This window comes from Sceloporus undulatus, chromosome 4 (assembly GCF_019175285.1).
Source record: "Sceloporus undulatus isolate JIND9_A2432 ecotype Alabama chromosome 4, SceUnd_v1.1, whole genome shotgun sequence".
Classification (NCBI taxonomy): Eukaryota; Metazoa; Chordata; class Lepidosauria; order Squamata; family Phrynosomatidae; genus Sceloporus; species Sceloporus undulatus.
In genome coordinates, this window is record NC_056525.1 from 212,309,599 (window position 1) to 212,334,102 (window position 24,504).

Here is a 24,504-nt window from a genome sequence, read left to right on the forward strand (position 1 = left end):
ATGTTATAAAACACCATATTAATGGAGGTTAAGAGAAAGCACCACATAAACTTTGATGTAGAACCATTATTAGAAGCTGTCCAGATTTCACAGATGGTGGATTTCCCTGAGGAAACATAGGCAGCACATAACCAGCTGCCATTACAGTAGAACTAGCATGTCTGGAGAGCCCATACCCTCTGAATGAATGGGTAATAGGGGCTAGCCCAGCTCCTCTTGCAGGTTTTATTCACATGGATGTTGGGAGCACTTGTGTGAATTGGCCAACTGAAACATATAAGCAAACACTGTACATCACTTTTTGAGGGTCAGTTAAACAAAAAAACACCAGCAAACAGCAGTAAAGAACTTTAATACATTTGCTCTTTAAGGTTTCTATGGAAAATGTGTTGTAACTCAATTTCATCTTGAAATTTCAGTTCCCAGATGTATACGCAAGCATATTTGTCTGGAAAGCCATGACAGTTGACATTATCAAGATCACCATTCTGTCCAATAATGGCTCATGTACTGACGTTTCAAGTCTTCAGTTTAAATGCTACAACTGCCACATGAAGAAATCTCCATATGGGAGAGAATTTGCACTTGTAATGCTTAGGGTGGCTTCATCCATGGATCACCAACACAGGACAGATATGATGCCTTAAGTGACTCCTGGAGTACCTGGTAATACTATGGATGATGCTTTCCACTCAGTAGGAATGATGCCTGAAGCAAGATGCCTAAAACATTGCTATAGCCAACCAGTCAGATAGAGAGCATTTGAAATGGGCTCCAGTTGCTGGATGTAATGTAAAGAAAGCCTGCTTTAGTTGACAGGCACTCAAATCATGCTATAGCAGGTTAATGTGACCAAATTATGACATGGCAGTTGATATCACTGATGTTCATACAACTTGAAAGGATGTTTGGGATAAGGCTGCAAGTCAGCTGTAGTGTATCTTCTGGAAAAAGTAGCTCCAGAAAGAATCTAGAGAACAAGAATGGGTTATTTTTTTTCTTTCCAAGGTTGCCCTTAATGCATAAAGCTATTTCATGCATTCCTCACCTCCTTACAGCATGTCCGCCACATCCTTCTGAATGTTTGGAGATGCTTCACTCTCACTCACATGTTACAATATTTAGTGCTACAAAAATGCTTTAATACATGCAGGGAGCCCTTAAAAGCTACACCCTTTGTCAGCTCTGTGAATCAGCTGAACAAATTTTGGAGAAAATGCATTCCTCCTCCCCACTCAATGCACACTGTTACAGCTGTAGTTAGATAGCAGTGATATGGATATGAGCTAGTGTGGTATAGAGGTAGCGTGTTGGACTAGTATTCCCTTGGGAGACCAGGGCTGGAATTCCCTTCAGCCACAGAACCCAATGGGTGACCTTGGCAAGTGGCATTCTCTCAACCTAAGAAGAAAGCAATAGCAAACTTCCTCTGAATAAATCTTGCCATGAAAATCCTATGAGTTACCCTAAAACAAAGTTGACAACTATGGCATGTGACATCTATGGAGTTATAAACAATATCAGAAGGCAAGCTGTGACATTTTGGAAACTGACTTCCATTTGTCTATATGCAAGGCTATCCAAAGCACATTTTCTCATGGTCATATGATAATTCTGCTGTATGGATAATAGGAAAAACTGTTTACAAAATAGCTGCATCAACACAATGAAAACCATACAACTATTTTCGGGGCTCACACAAAATTGCGTGTCTCTGCAGCCTGCACAAAAAGAATGGTTACTTTATGTTGCTAAAAGACTAAAAGCTTTCTGAAATTTTTGCCTGGATATAGAGAAGGAAGTTCAATGCCAGCAAATAGCTAAAAGTTTCTTAGTTCCAACATGAAGTTGACTTGGTGAGTGTCAGTGTTGCCCAGTGATTCTGAGAATGAAAACCAAAACAAAATTGAAACCAATGTCTGAATATGTTAGCAACCCTCACCTTTTTTAGCCTGAAATTTCATTTTAATTAAGCAACTTAATGTTTATAACCTGCTTTAGGCTAATATCTTGAATACTGTTATCTCCAAAAATGGCCATATTACCATAACACTCCAGACTCTATGGTTAACTATAATTTTACTTATTATTTCATCTAAAAAGGTATTTCTTAAACATGATTGAAATACCTGCTTGTGTGGGAAGTGCATCTGATGCAAAAGTTTGCAGCCTGTTTGTGTAATCTAGTAAATATCCAAGGCAAAAGTGATTGTGTGTAAAAGATTGCAAACAGTGAGATAAATGATGCTAAAGAATGGACAGAATGATTAATTCAAGAGTAGATCAGTTAAGAATGACAATATTGTACAGACTACAACAGAGCAAATGTAAACTACCTTCAAACATATTTACTGTTGTTTCACAGAAACTGACTAGCAGATCCCTCACAAACACAATTTTCGTTCTATGCAATGATATGTTCTTTCCACTTCTTCAGAAAAAGACAAAGCTAAAGGTATTTAAAGTCAGGATTGCATGCTTACGTCAATGCCAGAAGTCCCCATGGCTGTATTAAACATCTTACTAAAAAAATAGCCATTAATTTGAAGTCAGGAAATACTGTGCATACCAGCCACCACAACCCCTGCCCCATTCTGAGAGAGCAAGGAAGAGGATTGGATTATATAGTGTCTGGCTATGTCCCTGTAAGCAGCTGCTGAGACCTCTGGAGGACCTTGGAAGTCCATGGTAGGTCCAGAAAGAATAATAAACAGCTCAGCATACCACAGTTCCTTATGGGAAACTACTACACTATGCTGCGTCATGCAGACTTGCGACCTAAGAATGTTTACATCTTCCCGTCCAATGTTATAAAAGTGTTTGAAATGAATGACAATATAATGTTTTAAAGAAAAGTGAAAAATGAAAAGTGATTTTTAAAATAATAGCATGAATGTGCATGTTCCCTTCCTCACCATGCTCTCTGTATGGAGCATGGATGGGAATCATGCAGCCCTTTTGATGTGATTGAACTGCAACTCCCAGCATTCTTCAACATTGGCTCTGCTAAGTAAGATGGAATATGCAATCCAGCATTAATTCCCAGCCCTGGCAAGTACAGCAAGTAATAAGTATGGCACTTTTTACCAAATACTGCTTTTCTACTGTGGTCTTGATGTTATCAACTAACATTGTACATTTTGGCGAAATATGTATAAAGTCTTTTCTTTCTAAATGCTCATTTTCTACTTGGCGTCTCTCTGTCTTTCAAAAGGAACAACTGCCCTTTTCACACTCTGCAGAGTGAGGTTGCATCTACAAGATCCTTTGCCATGTTTGAAGCAGCCATCACTGATCAGACACCCTATGTTGAGATTTTGTATCACCTTTCACTTCCAATGAAATGCTTCCTTTTCCATGGACACAATTTCATATGTTCAACTGTGAGTCAAGTGTAAAAGTGATAAAGATGTGGAGTGAGTCCAGCATGGATCTCCTGATGCTCATGCTGATAAAACCAGTCCCCACAAACTTGTGTTTGACTTCATTAAAGCCTTGTGACATCTTTGTTTTGCTGTAAGTCCCCAATACTCTCATAGTCATTCTCTTGTGAGAGACCTGATTGGCTGCTGTTGTGGACCAAACCATTTCTGTCTTCTTCACGATGTACAGTCTGAATGGCTTCATAGTCTGGCTCTAATTCCCCATTAAGTCTTTCTCCTGACTGAGGAAAGGCAGTAAAGTTTGGGGTATTTTCCAAGTCTTTTACACTAGCATAGAGGGCACTGCAAATAGATGGTGACTTTTGAGGTACGGTTTCTGGAATACAGGTGTATGTAGACTCCAAGTCTCTGGTGGCCAACCCTGGCTTATTTACAGAGGAGTACATTGCTGAAATCTAGAGCAAGGTAGATAGGAAAAATAAAAAAATAAATTAAGCATATTAAAATCAACATAGCTTTTCCTGATGCCACTGTTTTATAATTCACTGCTGTTTTATGATTTACAAGCAATATATATGTAACAATATGTAAAATGTGGACTGGATGGCCCTTGTGGTCTCTTACAGCTCTGTGATTCTATGGTTTACTAGATGCTGAATGAGCACTGTGGGCATGTACTTTATGGCTAAATATCCTGGTTCATAATAAACAAACAACTCCCACAGTTGTTCCAGGCAAGCATTCCAGGCAAGGATTCCAGGCAAGCATTCTCTGAAGATGCCAGCCACAGATGCTGGTGATACGTCAGGAATAAACTTTTCTAGAACATGGCCACATACCCCGAAAAACCTACACAAAACTATTGCTTAACAATGCTTGTATGTTTTGTAGACAAATTACAATAAAGGATGGCTATCGCTTGATTAAATCATTATATATACAGTGGACCCTTGTTATACGCTGGGGTTTGGTTCCAAGATCCCCTGTGGATGACAAAATCCGTGGATGCTCAAGTCCCATTAAATATAATGGCATAGCAAAATGATGTCCCATATAAAAAATGGAAAATCAAGGTTGGATATTTGAAATTTATACTTTTTTTTTAACATTTTCAAACTTGAATCCGTGTATAAAAAATCTGTGTATAAGAAGGGCTGACTGTATTACAGTTAAGGGCCAAGAGAACTCAGTGAGCTATTTTGGGCAGCATATCTGCAGTGAGCATGGTATATAGTTTGACTTCAATCTATATAGTTTGACTTCAAACTTCAAGCAGATTGAAAGATCTCTGGACATGCCAGTGGACCATTTCTGAAATATATTCTGTGCTAAAAAAAATAAAAAGCAACATACATTTGGATGCCCAAAACCTGTTGGTACAGTATGCTAGCAAATGTACTATCTCAAGAATCACACAGAGAATACAGGCAAAAATGCACTGGCTCTAAACAGCCAATTTCTCCAGGGCTTTACTTCCTTCATGGTTGTTGCACCCATGGCTCTTTTCCTCCTACTCCAACCACCTCCTATGCTAGTGTAATTATCCCACGTAGTGCACCAACAGGATTCCAGATGGAATGTGCTTGGTCCATGTGACTCCAAAGATTTTGATCTTGGCCTTAAAATCTTTCATTCACCTAAGTGGGGAAAGTACAGCTTAACAGGCCTCCCCCCCTTACTCCACAGTTCTTCCATCCATCCACCTTCAAACCATGTTTTCTCACCAAAAAAGGTTTCCAGAAAGATTGCCAGGATGTAGAAAAATTTCCACTTTCATTTCATAGATGTCTTAATAGGATATGGTCAGTTGCACTTGCAGAAAAATTACTAAAGCCTTTTTATATTATGAGAAAATAACTGAAGATAACTTTGTCGCAAACAAGTATACTTTTTATTATTTTCAAAAATGAATGCTGAAGATGGGCCTCCAACTGGATTTCTGGCATACAGATATTAATATATTATAGAAATTGAGTGATTAGTAATCGAGACTACATACAAACAGACAGATAATTAGATATTATTGTTTATAGATGAACTGATATTGTATGTACATGACTATATTGGACATCTTGTTATAATTATAACCTTTGGGGTGGATTAGTGGTAGGGATTGATTTGCTTGTTGTGCAATTCTAAAAAGAAATTATTTTTAAAATATATATAGTAAGATTCTCACTCCTTCTCAGAAGCACTAGTTTAAAAACAAAACAAACTGTCCAAAACAAAACCAGAAATGAAGTTCTCGTTTCTTCCAGTTTTGACCCCCCCCATATTTTCAGGACTTGAGCTGCCTTTAGTAAGTCGTGGGAGCAAAAAAGTGGCACCCATGCTTTCTAAAGTTGCCTACCCCAACTTAAATCCAATTGTTAGTGCCACCTTGGTCCAAAACACACTGCAGAAATAATGCAGTTTGGGGCAGCTTTAACTACCTTGGCTCAGAGCTAGGGAATCCTGGGAATTGTAGTTTATTATGGCACCAGAAGCCTCTGACACGCAAGGCTAAATGTCTCACAAAACTACAGTTCCCAGAATTCTCTAGCATTGAGCCAGGACAGTTAAAGCAGTCTCAAACTGGATTATTGCTGCAGTGTGTTTTGGACCCTAGAGGATCGAGTGAATCAATGGGACTTACCTAAGTGTTGACTTGCCAAGTTGGCATTGTTTCAGTGGAGCTGTTCTAGTTGAGACTGAACAATTGGATTTGGACCATAGAGTATATTTGTATTTCATTTGTAATTTGTTCAAAAATTTGTAGTACTGTAGTACTGCAATACTACAGTACAGTAGTATTGAAGTTCAAGTCCATGTTATCAATATTGTATACAAAGGGATCTTGTAGCACCTTTGAGACTAATTAAAAGGTTATTGAGAGAGAAAAACAGGAGGAAGACTGATGCACAAAGCCAAGAAGAGATGATATTCATATGAACGGATTTTGGAATGTAGTGTGGGGAACAGAAAGGGAATGTAGTGTTTCCCACACTTTATGCAACAGCTTTCCTCCTGCCTTTGTCCCCCAACAACCGTAATTAAAATTGAACTGGTCACCTCATCTCCATACTCACAATGTTTTGAATGTGAATTGGCATTCTCACACACAAACATACAGAGCTCTGTACAGGCTTATATAGGTCTGCCTCTGGATTCTCCACTACGTACATGAATCTGAGGAAGTAGGCTCAAGTCTACGAAAGCTCATGCTACCAAATGATTTCTTTCAGTTCATACAGTGATTCCCTCAATAGACTGCTCACAGCAGGGACACAACTGCCCACTGTACAGAGTGAACAAGAGCATTACAGTAAGAACAAGAGGAAACAAAGTAGAAATCCATCTACACGTCTATTGATCTACAGTGTCATGGCCTCCTTATCAATTCTAGGGTTTCTTAAATTCCCATGATGTGAGTCCCAAGTGCAGAACTAGCAAGTGAAAAATGCACTGTTCAACTGTAAGACTGAAAACAGTGCTTTGGTATGTAAACATGGATCCAATAAAAAGGCTAAAACCTAAATTCCAGCTAAAGCAGTCCCACTCATTGATAAGTTAATATCTGGGTAACGTCCAATGATTCAATGAAGCTATTTTATTTGGGACTAAGAATTGAATTCAAGCCTTTGTGGTTTTGGCTGTATTTTCCTCTATAGATTTGTCTACAATTATCAAACTGTTAATTTTACAACACTTATTCTGGTTAAAGTAGTTATGGTATAATTCATGCAAAGAGCAACCCACCTCGTCTTCTGTAAGTGATGGGTCATCTTCCCGAGATTTGTAAGACAATGAACTAAGCCTCTGAAAAAGAGAGAAAAGCAATTCTTATTAACGAGGAAAAACTCTGTCTCTATTAATTGACTAATTGTTCATTATACTTTTAGTTTATTTTATACTTTGTGAATTTGATTGTGTTCGATCTCTGGACCATAATAGATATGATAGTTAAGCTCTGGTAGGTTTGTATGGGGAGGCAAGGGCTTTCAAATAGTCTGGATCCAAGTTGTATAGGGTTTTATAGGTCATGTCCTCCAGTTTATAGGTCATATCAAGTGAATTGCCTTCTCTGATCTGTCCAAAACAGTATTTACACATGTATAAATCACTACAATGATGTCAGCTCTTCTGTGTGATATTTAGCAAGCTTCTTCAAAAAGACAATCGTGGTATATCTAGTCCTCAAACACAATATAGAACAGAACCCCTTGGTCCATCTGGCTCAATATTGGCAATGGACTCTCTGCATTTTCAGATGGGCAACTTTCCAGCCCTACCTGGAGATGCCAAAGACTGAACTGGAAACATTTTGCATGGAAAAATGTATTCCACTGAGCAAGAGTTCATTCTATAGAGAGAGCAAATCTGTTAATATCTACTAATACATATCAATATTAACCCATTAATATTAAATTATGCAACAAAATTATCCCAACATACTGCGTTTTATATGCTCAATCTTCCCCCCCCCCCTCTCTCTCTGTGTTTGAATGAATCTATAAAGCTCTCTCATACTAAAGCAAAATATGGGTCTATCTAGCTCAGTATCTTTACATTGATTAGGAGTAGCTCTCTAGAGGTCAAAGAGTTTGAATTCTTAATCAGAAGTCATTTATTTCAGGTCCAAGATTCTTACTGGTTCCTTCCTTTTAGTGTTTAAGGGCTAGTTATTGATGACACTTGTATGAGCTGCTTTGACTCTTGAACAAGACTGGAATATTTTAAAATAAAAAACAAACTAATTAACAACTTGTTGGCAAGTGATAAATCTTTTGTACTCACAATAATGGAAAAATCATTATGCAAATATTTACAAACATTTTATAACTCCAAATTATAATATAGCCACTAAACACATACAATATCCTTCCCTAAAGTAGCTATTAGAACATTAGAACATTATCTCACATATATCCTTTGTGTGTGTGTGTGTGTGTATGTGTAAGTAACTTAGGGCCCGAACAGACAGGCCAAAATAAAGCTGCTTCAGGTCACTTTGGACTATGCTGTTTAAATGACGCATATGTCCTAAGAGGCTGGAAGCCATGCCAAAGCCACATTTCAGTCCTAAAGATTGGAGCACAGCTTTGGCACAGCTTCTGTCCTCTTATAATGTGCGTGTCATTTAAACAGCATTCCTCCAAAGTGACCCGAAGCAGCTTTATTTTGGCCTGTCTGTACAGGCCCACAGTTAAAGCACATAGGTATACAATATGATCCTTGTATTCACAGGGTTTCATTCCAAGACCCCCTTCCCCATGGCTACCTGAAATCATGGATAACAGAGAACCTTATTATTTTCAATGAGACAAATTACTTCCAGCCCAAGCATATCATAGAACTTTGCAGATATGGAGGTTGTAGTGTACCTATTGTTCCTGTTCATAAAATCATCATACTTTTTATTATTTTAAGTCATAAAAAGTTACCAAAAAACTCCTACCACCTTTGGTAAATGAAGAAATTTCACTTTTATCTCCATCCATTCATCATAATGGAAAGTATTTGTCATTACAGGTATATAAACATTGGAAACTATTCTCAACAACTGAATGTTTTTATAATAAAAATTAAAAAATAAGGTGTACCTTGTCAGGTTCGCTAGGTCCTTCTGCCACTTCTTCCTCCTCTTTGGCTTCCTTCTTCTGCACGTTTTCATTTTCATCAAGGAGTTTCAGGGGTACTGGAGGTGGTGGCTCATCCTCCACATCTGGAGTGCTGCTAAGAGGACTCTCTGAATTAGCACTCTGTCGGCTTTTCTTATTTCTGTCAACTGAGGCATACTCAGCTGATTCAACCTTGTGTGCCAGAACATGGTCTAGTCTTCCATTAACAACCACTGCAGTTTTTGGTTTGCTCTTCTCTGTGTTGGATGTTGCTCCCAACTCCTTAATTTCCTTCACAGTTTCATATAAACAGTCTTCAACTATATTTTCTTGGGAGGAGCTGTCTTTCAGCACTTCATAAGGCCCTTCCATTCCCAGACTCTGATCATTTTCTGTATTTCTAGTAGACAAAATAGTTTCTATGGCATTATTTGGGGGAATTCTAGGTAGCTCTCTGCTCTGATGACATTTTAAAGACCTTCCCAAGCTGTCTTGTGGTTCCAACAGATCAGTAACTGATGTTTGCACTTCTTCATAAGGCTGGATACAAGCAGTTGTGCTATCTTCTGAGAGAACTAAGAGGGAAATATATATATATATGTATGAATAGGATAAGCAACTAGGTAGAACTTCAGGTCCACATGGTCAACACATGCCTATCATAAAAATACATATTTTTTCTGTTGCAGAAACCAGAATGCCACATCAGACTAAATGGTAAATCTTGTGGGACAAAATATATACAAGACAATAATGCCTCTGCTAACTGGACTACTAGTGGTACTGTTCAGTTTGCTATTTTGAGTAAGGGAAGATGAAATTAACAGCGACAAAGAACTGGAAGATTCAAGACAGAGTAAGCTCATTTCGAAGGGGCTGCATTTACAAATTCTGAACTCTTTGAAACAGGTATTAGATAATGTTCTGATCAACTACAAGTAGTGATTTTCTTGTCCAAAAGAACCCTTATAAAAATAGAGGAGGCAAGAATGGAAGAAACATCCCTTCCTAGACATCTTAATTGCCCCCAGACTTTCAATTTAAATCCAACACCACTTGGCAAGAAGTGTGCATAAAATTATCAAAAGACAATGGTTCGTTACTTAAATAATGGTATCTCTGTCTTCAGGTGTTGCAGTTGTTCAAAGTTATTTTGACTTACATTCACTTATCAATACTATCCTTATGCATTTAACTTAGCTTACAAAGTTATTTTGGTCAGGACACCATCACTTAACCAGTCCTAATGCTAGCACTGCATTAGGCAAGGCAGGAAGGAAATCAGATGCAGGAATATAGCTTGTTTGCCCCATTTAATAAAGACCTTGTAGAAGAGATGAACCTGCCCCTTCCATACCTTTGGAGAGCAAAGACTGACAATTGAAGACAGGATATTTTCAGTACTGGCATTTCTGTTCTGGAAAATTCTTCCAGAGAATAATTGGACAGCACTCAATTTGTTGTCATTATAACCAGGTAAACATAACTTTAATTATCAATGACAGCCTTTCTGAAGTTGGTTGCCTTCAGATGTGTTGGACAATAGTTCCTGTCTTGATGGGAATTGTAGCCCAACATCTCTGAAGGGCATCAAATTCAAAAACACTATCTTTGACACTTAATTTTTTATGTCATCTTTTAAATTGCAATTTTTAACTGGACCTTTTCCCTGTCTCTCAGTCTCAGTTGCACTGCATTTCTTTGTGAACCCCATTGAAGACTGGCTGGAAGAAAGGCCTAGAGACCCTTTAAAAGAATACAAAGTATGTACAAGTGGCAATGAGAGCACATCCTTTGAAATAAATAAATATAGAATTGATCTGAATGCTGCAGGAGAAAAAAAAATCTTCACCCTTCACTTTCTTTTAAAGGCTTGTTCGTGTCAGGGTGTCTTGGAGGGGCCTCATTTACAGAGTCACCATGAGCCAAATCGGACTTGTTGACAATTAGGAAAAAACAAAGACATTGAAAGCTAAGCATAACTAGGGGGCAGTGGCTTAGTGGTTAAGATGCCAATTCTGAGAATCAAGGCCTGAGTGCTGCAAGATGGGGTGAGCTCCTGTCATTAGTCCCAGTTTCTGCCAACCTAGTAGTTTGATAGCATGCAAATGCAAGTAGATAAATAGGTACCACTTTGGTGGGGAGGTAACAGAATAGTCCTTGGGCAACATTGGCTCTTCGGCTTAGTAATGGAGATGAGCACCACACCCTACAGTCGGTTATGACTAGACATTCATCTCAAGGGATTATATAAAACTTACAATAAATAAAACTTTTTTTACTACCTTTATCTTTACCTATATCTAGGGGATATAGTCAAAGAACTGCACAAGTATGTATTGACTTTGGTCCATACGTACATCCAAAGGTCACATAATCACACTGAACACATCAGTTTCCTTCACTCATGAATCATGTGAAAGGACAACATGTGTTGAAAAGGGCATTTGTTCATGATTCAGAAGGGCCAAGCATGCAACTCTCTACTGTTCCATTTAATGCATAGATCCTCTTCCCACAATAATGTGAAGAGGGAGAATCTCTTTGCATACATGTGTGCAAGTGTTGGGTTTCCAGAAATAGTAATATAACCAGAGGAGACATTCTGCAATCAAAGGATTACAAATGTATTGCTTGTTTTCTGTCACAGAACCAAACTCTCGACAAGCCTTATGCATACTACTGATTTCACTGCCTGCCAGCTCTTTCTCTTTCCTTTTCCTTAATGCTAGCATTTGTCTTTAAACAGTTAAAACTCAGGCCAAATATATGGAGATGTGGAAACACAGAACACAAGTATGCTTTATGTGTAGTTTTGAGTCAGTAAAAGTTTTCAGACTTTTTTTTTTTAAAAGTTAGTATCATTTCCAATGTTTGGCCAAGCAGGGAGACTCACTCAGTTTTCAATTACCTTCACAACAGCCGAACTAAATCATTAAGGACTTTTATAGCTTTCCAGTTTACTGAGGAGACTAATATGTTCATATTACCTCAGGGTAGCACTGCTCTTTATAATTGAATGACATGATTCAGGGACCAAAACCTAAGATCATTTTCAAAAAAGTGGAAAAAAACTACAAAGGCTGTTTTCTCTGACAATCATAGATTTCCACAAAATGTACCCATTGCCTTGTTCCAAGGACAACCTCAGAACAAGACATTGGGTAGACAGCTGCTCTGATGTACTTGCATGGCTGATCTGAGGATCTATCAGAGTGAGGCACTAGGTAGAGAGTTGCACAGGAAAACCTGACTTGCTGTGTTCTTGCTGCCACACTTGATGTAGTGGGACAGCAGGATCGGTGGGATATGTGACATGGCGTCTGTCTTCATAAAAATGGTGTCAGGCACCAGTGGAGGCTCTGCATGAGGGAATAATTTGCTGTCATTCTCACTCTACTAGATCATAAAATAAATAAATAAACCAGGTGGGTGGATTCATCCAACCTTATGGGAGAGATAGTTCTGAGTGGAATGTCTATGGATGATATGCAGAAGTACCTAGCACCCTGAACATATCTCCAACTCACACAGAATCACAATTCAGCTATTAAACTCTCCTTTTCTTTTTAACCACTGGGCCAGTGGAAATCTATATATAGTGGAATTCTATATATAGGATGTATTCACAAAGAAGGTTAGGATTAGGTATCAGACTCTTTTACTGGCAAAAAGGCCCATGTGCTGGCAGAATCTTTTTCTTCTGGCTGATCTCAGAGATTTGCAAATGGAAAAATTTGCCAGCAGATGAGACAAAAATGGGGTGGAAAAGGGATGGGGTGAGGAGCCAAGCTGTGCAAGATTCAAACTTCCTCCAACCAAGGGCACAGCCACAAAGCTGACACAAAGTTAGAACAGGGCCAAGCTAGTCCTAAATACTTTTGAACATACCTATGCTGGGTCAAGTTTGGATTTAATACAGTTTTAACTGGCACATAGCCATTTCGGCCAATTAGGATTACACTTTTATTCATGCTTAGAGCAGGCTCATTGATATCACTGTACTGACAGCTTTGGTCACTTTGGTGGATGACCTACACAGGGAACTGGACAGGATGTGACCCATTGTTTCTGCTGGATCACTTAATGGTTTATGGTATGCTTCTGGTCTGCCTCACTGGGATGGGAATTGGAGGTACTATTTTATAGTGGCTTCATTCCTTCCAAGAGGGGTGACCCTAGAAGGTGGTGCTAGGAGACTCCTGTTTGACACTCTGACTGTTGAACATGTGGGGTTCCTCAGGGTTCTGATTGGTTCTGTCTATTTAGAATATACTGAATATGAAAAAAAAAAAAACCTGACTCCAAAAACCTGAGTTGACTTATCCACAGGTCAATGTAAGTACTGTACTTTGACTCTTATAAAAAAGCAATCATCCCCTGGTTAAAGGCAAGAGTAGCAAGCGCAAGAGCAAGAACAAGTACATTTCTATACCACTTATCAGTGAACTAACACTCCCTAAACCAATTGCCCCCAACAAGCTGGGAACTCATTTTACTGAACTACAAAAGGATGGAGGGCTGAGTGGACCCTGGAGCCCTCCCTGGGATTGAACTCACAACGTAGCTGCAGTACTGGCATTTAACCACTGCACCACTAGGGCTCCTTACAGTACATGAAACCACTGGAGTTTTGAGGTGCAAAACCATTACTATGCAGATGACACCTAACTCTACTACTACTTTCCCAATCCAAGGAGGCTGCCCTGGTCCTAAACCAATGACAGCGTCTGTCATCAGTAATGGACTGGATGGGAGCAAACAAACTGAAACTTAATTAATACAAGACAGAAATATTGTTGGTCAATCGGAAGGCAGATCAGGTAATAGGAATTCAGCCTATGTTACATGGGTTTACACTACCCCTGAAATACCAGGTTCACAGTTGGGGGTACTCCTGGACTAAGCTTTAAACCTGGAGACCCAGGTTTCTGTAGTGGCAATTAGTGCTTTTGCACATTTAAAACTTGTGTACCAACTGCAACTGTTCCTTGAGATCCTGGATGTAATGAGCTCTACTTGGGGCTTCCCTTGAAGAGTGTTCAGAAATTTTAGCTGGTCCATGGAGCTGCAGCAACACTATTAACTGGGGTAGGTTACAGAAACCATACAGTGTCCCTATTGAAACAGCTCCATGGGCTGCCAGTTTGTTTCTGGGCATAACTCAAAATGCTGGTATGACCTATAAAGCCCTATATTGCTCAGGTCTAGACTATATGGCAGACCATATCTCTCTGTATGAGCCATCCCAGGCTTCGAGGTCAGCAGGAGAGCCCCTTTTCTAAGTTCCACCACCATCGCAAACATGGTTGGTGGGGATGTGATGCAGGGCCTTCCCAGTGGCTAGACTCTAGAACTCCCAGTTCCATGGCTCCCTTCTTGTTGGCATTCTGGCAGCAGGATAAAACCTTTTTATTCAGATAGGCTGTTTAAACAGATAGTTTTTAAAGAATGGGATAAGGGGTGCTGTAATGTTTAAAAAGTATTTGTAAGAGCTTTTATATTTTTAATGGCATTTTATTTTTTATTGTGTGCTTTCTTTTAATACTGTAATAGTTTGTTTCTATTTTAATGCTCCCTTTTGTATGTTTTTAATTGTATTGTTTTTTAAAAAAATGTGAGCCACTAGGAGTCCTAATTATTTTTTTTGGGGGGGGGACTGAATAATAGTAATCGTCATCATCACCATATCATCATCATCCAAGTGTGTCTGTATGTCCTTTTTATTAACTCACAAAGTAGCAAACAGTGGTGACTTCTAGGCCATCATAGATTGAACAGTATAAATGATATTTTCTTGTCTGAAATGTAAATTCATCTTAGTTCACACACTCTGTCACGAAGTGCCAAGAAATCACACAATGAAATCAAAAGTCTTACCATCACCATTACTGAGTCCTCCATTCTGTTCACTGCTGGCAAGTGGATCTGTCGTCAGGCTTGTGACTGAGTGACTAAATGCCTCTTTATCTGATGGCTGGAAAACAAAATATGTATGATCTGAACAGCTCAGTAATAAGTTTTTACTCAGTATTATTATAGAATATTGCCTATTTTGGAGATACTGCTGTGGTATAGCATCATGTTTTCATGGCTACTGCTTACATGTTACACATCTTTTACTTTATGATCAACTCCTGATCATTTCTACTTAAAATAAATTCACTTTGGAATTGTCAGAAACTGGCAGTCTGCCATATGATGGGTTTTGTTGTGGTATTAAATTGGTTGTTGTAGTACTATGGCTGTTTGGGTCTTTCAGAGATATATAAGTTTAATAAGAATCATAACAATAATTGTTTTTTTTTAAATGAAAATTTTATAGTTATATGTGTAGTGGGATTTGTTGGGAATGATGGAAGGTACAGTTTTGTATCAAAAAGTTACTGATGGTTCAAAGGAGAGAGAATTGCCTGGTTCAAGAATGCACAGATGTCTGTGCAGGATTTTCTCAGGGCAATTCCTGGGAAGGAAATGGAGAAACAGAGACTACAGTGAATGGGGCAAATAAGGATGGGGGGTAGGTATGTTTTAATTAGTAAACTATTTGAGGTAAAGCCCATGAAACTATAGGGTGAGACATTGTCATCTTTATGCTTGTGACTCTGGATGTTGGTAGTCTGCATATGTCTTAACTATGAACTTCTCCAGCTGCTGAAATAAAGTTTTACTGTTTGATTATAGAAGACCGTTTTACTGAACTGTGAAGAGAGGACAATTTCTGATAGGAACACAGGCCAGTTTTTTTTCTTTTAAAAAAGCAAACAATTCCTTCTATTAAACAAACACACAAACAAACAAAAATGAGAAAATCATCAACTATAGTATATAATTATATTGTGTATAGCTCATCATAAATAAAATAGCTATCACAACATAATTACACAGAATCACTGACAATATATGATATCTGAAGATGGGATTGTTTACTCTCCTCTTACTTTAGAATTCTGTGCACATGGCTCCAGCCTCACAGCCCCAAAACGCGTATGTGGTTTGTGCCCTTTACATTATAACTTATTTGTAGTTGGGTGTGTAACTGCATGCCTCCCAGATGATGCTGGGCTAGAATACCCATTAGCCCTAGCCAGCAAATCGGTATATAAACCTTTGTCTCTGGTTAGCTACTAAGCGAACAGGTAGTCATAGGAGGACACACTTACCCAATATATAAAATGGGATGTTTGCCTTTTACCATCTTCCTTGTAGACTGTACAATCCAGGAGGAAAGTAAGAGGAAATGAAGCGGGCTGTGTAGTCCTCCCAATTTTCCCACCCTTGTGTAAATGCATTAACTTTAGTCCTGAGGGGCATGGGACATACACATACACATACATCAGTTGTAATGGAGAGAAAGATCTTATGTTCAGACTGCCTCCAGTATTACAGTATTTTGAACTATAAAAAGCCATTTTCAAATAATAAGTGATTTTATTTTTACCACATTCATTAGATTTTCATGGTCGCCATTCTGCTGCTTGGGTCTCTTCTCCCTTTAATACAATAATATTTAGGTCTATTATTAAAATGCTTCTAGTATGTATCAACATTCATCTCTAAGTTTAAATATCTTGGCAATGCTTACATAATAGATGACTTCATATGCACAATAGTCCAATTAAAATCTGACTGAGATCAGCTGGACATAGTTTACTCATAAGTATTTCAACCTAGAGTTTAAGGACACTTGGGCATTACTAAATTCAGTCATTTAAACACTTAGGATTTTAAAAATACTTCTTAGGTAATTAGATTCTTGACCTACAGAATGTTTTAGGCACATAGAATCTAGCAGCCATTTTGCACATGGTTAGAAGAAAAATCGTTTCTGGTCTGTGGAAATTGACAATTTTATTAATGTATACCAAATTCATTGCTATTTCAGTCATTTCAAAAGAAAATCAGCATAGGTCAAGCTCCATCTGTTCATCTGCGCCAGCATAAGATGTTGAGGAGGAACAAAAAAGTTTTATATATATATATATATTATATGCGCCCTCCATTTGTGACCATATTAATTCTAGGCCTATTTTAGAATTAGGTTTCCTCCTATCTTTTCTTTTGACTACGTAAGTTTAGCTTATTGCCTCTTGAAAGATATTATATCTGGCAGCCAGTTGATACTATATTTGTTTCCTTTCATCTCCTTCTACTATGAAGTAATAGTGAACCTTCTCATTTTGACTTTTTAAAGGGTGTACTTATTTCATCTGACCACTGATAGTTACAGGTACAACTTTCCAATTATCATCTGTGAAATTCTGTTATCTCAAAATATTTATTAGGTAGTCAGTTATAGTCAAACCAATCCTACATAAAGGATAGCCAGGGGAAAACAAGTATCTTGGCAGTTTCAATACTGACAGGTACATTGTCTCAGAAGATCTCGCAAAATGCTGCTGCTACTGACATTTATCATAATCTGGCAAAGTAGCTTTTTGCTTAAGAAAGTTCATGCCACAGTAAATGTCTTAGTCTTTTAAGTATCAAAAGAATCCTTGTTTTATTTTCCTGAAAGAGATAGTGTAGCTGTCTGCTCTTTTGGAATTAAATCCTTTGTAGATATTGTGTAATTCCTGGAACAAGTTTACAAATAGACAACAAAAGGAATGCTTAGTGGTTGTTTCAAATCATACAGTGCTCTTGGCATTTTGCCACATGTTCTGCATGCTGCATACTTTATTGGTTCAGGAAAAGTAGGAACAATGGCCACAAAGATGACACACAGAGAAATAGACAGATGTGTATGTATTTCGATAAAAATCAAATCGTCTTGCTTACTGTTCAAAGAATGACTGAGGAACAGGGACTGATTAAGGGGAAAGCAAGGGCAGGATAATGAGCATGGCTACTGTTCTCATCACAAGACTAATTGTGACAGCAAACAAGGTTTCAGAGTGGTGTCCATAACCTGCATTTGCAATGTCATTCTCAATGGAATATGAATACAGGGCATAACATTCCTTTCATATTCTACTGAGTATGGCGTTGCAAAGGTGCACCAGGAGCTGATGAACATAGCTAAATACTCTAAAGGCATCAGACCCTGTCTGATCTTGGATGCTAAGCAGGTTTGATCTTGGTTAGTATATGCATGGGGGAATGTCAACAAATAGCAGATACTGCAGGCTATATTTCAGAGGAAGGAATTGGCAAAACCACCTCTGATTTTTCCTTGCCCAAGGAAACCCTATGAAATTCATGAGATTGCTATAAGTTAACAGGCACCTTGCAAGTGCATACACACATACATTTCTTTACATGAGAATTTCTGCAGTGGAATATATACATTTTACCATCCTGTTCAAATTGGTGACAAATCCCACACTAACTTCTACTTCAGTACTTCTATATATAGTATTTCATCGAAAGCAGACTAATTATCCCTTTTGTAAATGTATGAAGCTGTGCATGCAATGTACAATATGAATCCTATTTGCAGTCACTAATTTGATCCCAGAAGTTTTCTGACAAAGCATCTGTTTTTTTTAATGTCATCAATGATTATATCAATAGCATCTGTGTAAGGCAGGGATTGTGTTTAATTGCATTTCTGGGCAAGTTCCTGCTACATGAATATCCTGATGCCACATCCAGCCTAGCAACATGATAAATTATTAAAATATGATTGCCAGATAATGTCTGAAAATATAATTTGCACAGCTTGTTAGAAATGCCCAACAGACTGATTTTTAGGGAGGGAAATCTTCTGTTTTCTTCTCTTGAGTTTCTTCATGGATACAAAAAGCAAAGGGGGCAGTAATTATCAGTCATACATTTTGGCAAGAATTCTTTGGGGACATTATATTCAAATCCAATTTAAAGACGTGCTTCATACTTTTGTTGTTACTGTTTTATACGAACAAGAGAGATCAAAGGATAAGATTGAAGCTATTTATTTTAGGAATGGAACAAACATAGGTTCTATTGTTCAACTGATCAACAAGGCAAGGAGGGATATAATTATTATATGCCATGTGCTGGTTATATATGCAGTTGGGAGTACTGATTCCTAGTAAATTCAAATTAAAAGTATAGATTAAGAGTGAATTTGGTCTTAAGTATTTATAACTGAAAATATAACATAACCTCCAACACTTAACAAATGAAAGCAAGAACACACGTGGCCAAGCAACATCTGAATGTGGTCAAAATGGTGGAAGTTAATTAATGTGGAAGAATACACAAGTTAGGAAAAGGTGCATTCATTTGCTTTGCCTAAGCCTATTGGGAAGGGCAAGGTTCTGCCTTCTCCTCTCCTCTCCTCTCCTCTCTCCCCTGCTGAGTTAATTGTATGCAAGCTTCTTTGGCACTTTCAACTTGTTTGGCAGTTTGCAGCAACTGAAGTAAGCTGAGGGCAAAGAGGAAAAGTGGGACTCTTGAGGGGGTAAAACAGAAAGTATCACTTTTAACTGAAAGTGTCAGAAATCATATTTTTGAATGTAACAAGATTTTTGTTGTTGCTGTGTGCCTTCAAGTAGTTTCCAACTTATGATGACCCTAAAGGCGAATCTGTCATAGGGTTTTCTTGGAAAAAATTGTTCAGAGAAGGTTTGCCATCGACACTCTCTGAGGGTGAGAGTGTGATGAGTTTCCATGGGATCTGAATCCTGGTCTCCAGAGTCATAGTCTGATGCTCAAACAACTACACAATATTTACAATCGTCTTGTAAAGATGCTGCAATTCAGATGTTAAAAGATGTCGACAATTAAAAAAAACCCACTAATCAAAGCACACTGAGTTCAATGCTAATTTTCTTTTTAACTTTTCAAACTAAAGTTCTGCCACAAGTGAAGATTGCCTTTACTTCCTCTGGTAGAGGATGACACTGTCTTTAAGATCTAGGGTCTGCTTATTGGGTGAACAAACTAACTCTCAGAGTTTGAAGTAACAAGTAGCACAGACAGCAGTAAGTATTTACTTTTGATGTAACGGGGGGGGGGGGGGGGTAAAAAAACAATATTTCAAAAATAATGTAAAAAAAGCAAAGTTATTTCACTGTTGCAATGAGTAAGGTAAGCCAAAAGTTACTAACAAACATTACTTTTAAAGGGAATTTTTACAGCTATTTTCAAATACATTTTCAAGTTAAGGTTTTTGCTCTCAAAAAAATATTTGAAAGTAAAACAAAAATAGTAACCAGCGCAACAAGTAATGTAAAGTGTTATTTTTTTCAACAGCATGAGTAATGGTAACGGGTTCTTTCTCAAACACTGTAACGAGTAATAAGTAAAAAGTAATGGGGCCCGACTCTAATCTAACTTTATTCTGATTAAAATGACTTCACATATAGAGCCTTATTGCAAGAGAAACGAAAGCTGAAATGCAGTGGGAGAATACTGGCTTTCTCCTTGTCTCTCCACATGCCATTGCAGCATTTCCATTCTCTTCCTGAGGGAAATGACTGTAAAAGCATGTCTCTTGTAATGCTGGAAAAACCTGTTTGACAAAAGGCACACTTTTACAACCATCTCCCATGGCAAGGAGAACAGAAGCTCTACAAAAGCCTGTAGGGAAGAATGGAGAAATCTGCTACCCTCCCACTCCATTTTGGCTTTCTTTTCTCATGGGATAATGCTCACTCTCTCCAGCACAGAGGAAACTGGAAACAGATGGCTTAATCTTTATCAGCAAAAAAGTAGCCACTTCAAACAAATTTAAACATTTCATTTGAAATGTCTCCTTTCCATCAAGTTCTATCCTGTTGTCTCTTATAGTGGCTCTAGAAGCCGTGAAGCACACTACTCCAATAATGGTGCTGATATGTAGGTCCAGTTCATGGCATTTTTAGGAAGAGCCAAACAGTATGCTTTCTTCTCTGTCTTTACTCTTCATGGCTATGTCCTTACCTGTCACAGCTAGAGCAGAGGAAGACAAGAAAGCTGAAAAACAGGAGCATTGTCATGGCTGCCAAGCCTCCCCATACGATGATATGAAGCAGCCCGGTGCTGAAGAACCCACTGTCTGGTCCCATGATATAACAAGGGTGTACTGCAAAGGGCTGAAGTGCTCAGTTCTCACAAGACATTGGCATTTGTATTGAAAAGGGTTTCTCTGTGAAGAAGAGGAGAAAGTAGGGGGAGACATTACAATAAAGTTTAGTTGATAGATGGCTAATTAGAAAAGATTATAATGCTCTATAAATGTGACAACAGCAGGAAAAAAAGGAAGACTGCATTACAGATGGATTGACATAGAGCCCGTACAGACAGGCTAAAATAAAGCTGCTTTCGGTCACTTTGGAGATATGCTGTTTAAATGATGCATGTGTCCTAAGAGGCCAGAAGCTGCACCAAAGTTGCATTCCTAAGGACTGGAGTGCAGCTTTGGCGCAGCTTCTGGCCTCTTAAGATGCGTGTGTCATTTAAACAGCAAATCGCCAAAGTGACCTAAAGCAGCTTTATTTTGGCCTGTCTATACAGGCCCTAAATCAAGGAACCAACAGTCCTTGAGTTTGCAAGCACTAAGCAGGGTTGTTAAGAAAAGCGTGTCTTGGACATCTCTCCTTCACATGGTCATAACACACTAAAGCCAACCTGAAGGCAATGAACAACAACAAGGCAATTTGAAAGATAACACTATGAATATTTAATACTGTATATTTAAAATATTATTAAAATATAAGTTGTCTGAATCATAATTAGCTAACAGGGTTCAATTTTAATTCATGACCTGGCCTAACCAAAGGGAGGTGACATGATGCCTCTCATGGCAAATGTGTAGATCTCTTGGTAGCTATGCAGAGCTACGCTTTCTACATGTTCAGAAGCAGTCTCAGTTAAGGTACCTGTTCCAGTATTAAATTCTAGCACTGTCAAGTTTAGATAGCTAGATTATGCATAATCCAATCTTTTAAGTAATGCTGCTATAAAATCTCTACTCATTATACTAGATGAGTGTTCAAATTATGTTCTCAAAGAGCTAGTGGAACATATTTTTCATTCTAGGTTCAATGGAAGCTAAATGCAATTTTCTTAGTTTGGATCCAAATTGTGGTCTCTTAGAGATCTGATTAAAGTTGTTGTTTTTTAAAGGTATAAAAGTCATTTAATTATTCTTAATAAAAACAAGAAATGCCAAGAGAACAGACATAATTCTTTTCCAATCTCAAGATATTTTGCATTAATTGTCTGCGTAACAGAGGCCATTTTTAAAAGTTCAGATGTCCTAATAGGTCTAATTTAGGACAGCATAGTTATTTATTTGTTATGCTAATTTGCTAAAGCCATATTGTTCTGCATAATAACCAAGTTGTTTTTAAAACATTGATTTAGACTGAATGCTGAATCACAGTATGAAAAAATAGCATTAAATGCATTGGAAATCATTGCATACTGCCCTCTGGTTATCATTTATAGAACACTAACATTTTCAGACATAATATTTTTCACATTTTCATATGTAAATGTTTCCAAGTACAATTTTCAAATATATTACTCTTTACAAGTAAAAGTATCTAATAACGTTCAAGAATACATTTCACTCAAAACACTTAGAAACAATGGAAGACTTTGGTGTATATTCACAAGGCACCATTACTACAGATGTAGTTAAGTGATGCTGGTGGTTTTGGAAAAATTCAAGTCTCTGTAATTTGTGCTGCACATATCTAAAGAACAGTTTGGAAAAGTTTCTTTTTCTGGACTTTAACCAACAGAATTTTCCAGCCAGCAAGACCACCGGCTGTGCCAGCTAGGAGATTCCTGGGGCCACAGTTCAAAAAGTAGTATTTCTGGGCTTTAGATTAAAGGGGTAATAGGGCTGGTATCCAAATAATTTAAAATTTATTGATTTGACTGACTGAATTTATATCCTGCCTTTTTCCCAAAATGGGATTCAAGGCAGCTAAATCTAAACATACCCACAAACAAATTCTATACATATATCTAAAACAATTATAAACAAACAACAATAACAAAACAACTAAACCAGACCACTAAACAAAAACATACACTACTGATCCCCCCCCCACACAGATGGACATACATAGTACCACTATTACTATACTTTCTTATGTATGAAACTGTATTTATACCTCTACAACACACAAACTCAGTTTTACAAAACCCAAAGCTGATTCATATCCCCAAAGAGACTGTAAGCATGGGATAAATCAATTCCCAAACTTTAAAAAAGATTTCTTTTTAATCATTGTGGCACCCATCTAATTTGATACAGCCCTCAAACCTTTCCCACACAACCTAGAACCCAGATCTCACTGAATTTCACTGGAGTGGAAGGGGGGGGGGGCAAAGAGACACATGATTTTGGTACTGGGTCCCTAGTAATCTTTCGCAGCTCCTTTCATCATGTATAGCATGATGATGTCTCAAGACATCTAAATAAGTCAGGTAACAGAACCCTTTCAAACTACATTAAAAACTCATCTATACGTCGAGAAATTTATGCCCAAAAATTGATCCCCCAATCCTGGGTTGACTTATATGTGGGTCAATATGGTAATGCCGATGATGGCAGTTAATTCAGTGACAAGCACACTCACAAACACCTTGCTCCCCACTTTCCCTCTGTGCCTGGGAATGGGCTGCTGGAAGCAGAGCGTAGAGTGATTTTTTCCTATGGGAACAACAGCTGATCCAGTCACAAACACATACACACCTTCCTCCCACTTTCTCTAGTCCAGCATGCACACAGATACACATACATATTTTCTCTTCCTCCCTTCCTTCCTTAGCTCCTTTTACATTTGACTCTCCCTCAACTGACTCTTCACCCCTGCCTCCTCTTCACTCTCTGTGAGATAACAAGGCGGCCGCTGCAGACAGCTGTGGATGGGTCAGCAGTAAAGAGCTTCCATTCCAGGGAAAGTATACTGGAAAAGTAGGTTTCTTGGTGGAGTTGAAGGGGCAGAGAGCACCTGTGACTCTTTAACCAAACTCCAAGGAAAAAATGGCTGCAACTGGGGCTCTTTGGTGCTTCCTTGCTGCAGCAGAAAAACACTCTCTGTCCACTGCTGGGGAAACATTGAAGAGCCACCATGGCCCCGAGGAGCCCCAAAGTTTTACCCTCAGCTTAACCACAGATCATACCGAAATTCCTAACTTTGGCCCCAAACCTTGCCCTCGACAACCACTTATACATGAGAACCACTTATAGTCAAGTATATACGATACAAAAAGTGTACTATTTGAAAAACAACAACAAAAACAATATTGGAGAAATACTACTAGACTCAAGAATTATTTTAAATACAGTGAAATGAAGCTGCCTATTAAAAAAAATTGATTCCCATGAGGAAACGAGGCACTTGAGACTTTACAGCAAAGCATATAAACCTTTCAGCATAAGGGCCACCCTGTTGACTGAGCCTCAGGGACAAAGGTAGACAAAGCTGGTGCCCTCCAGATACGTTGGACTGTTTATTTAATTTATACCCCATGTCTTTTCCAAAAATGAGACCTCAGGAGGCTACACCTCCCACAAGCTCCAAACAGCTTGGTGAATGGTCAAGAGATGTTTTGAAATAAAACATCTGGAATATACCTTATTACCTTTCCCT

The 24,504-nt window shown here is 38.2% G+C and overlaps 1 protein-coding gene across 12 annotated transcripts in view; it reads right to left on the bottom strand.

Annotated features, from left to right (window-relative positions):
• Positions 1–335: 335 nt before the first annotated feature.
• Positions 336–24,504, bottom strand: part of PAG1 (phosphoprotein membrane anchor with glycosphingolipid microdomains 1) — a 110,617-nt gene continuing 86,448 nt past the window's right edge. For all 12 annotated transcript variants that reach the window (XM_042464763.1, XM_042464761.1, XM_042464762.1 and 9 more), the window contains 6 exons: positions 20,834–21,038; positions 16,425–16,476; positions 14,864–14,960; positions 8,966–9,558; positions 7,122–7,181; positions 336–3,838 (listed from right to left, as the gene is read on the bottom strand). In XM_042464763.1, the coding sequence (XP_042320697.1) occupies positions 3,488–3,838; positions 7,122–7,181; positions 8,966–9,558; positions 14,864–14,960; positions 16,425–16,476; positions 20,834–20,958 (1,278 nt within the window). In that variant the 5' untranslated portion in view covers positions 20,959–21,038 and the 3' untranslated portion in view covers positions 336–3,487. The remainder of the gene's footprint in view (positions 3,839–7,121; positions 7,182–8,965; positions 9,559–14,863; positions 14,961–16,424; positions 16,477–20,833; positions 21,039–24,504) is intronic.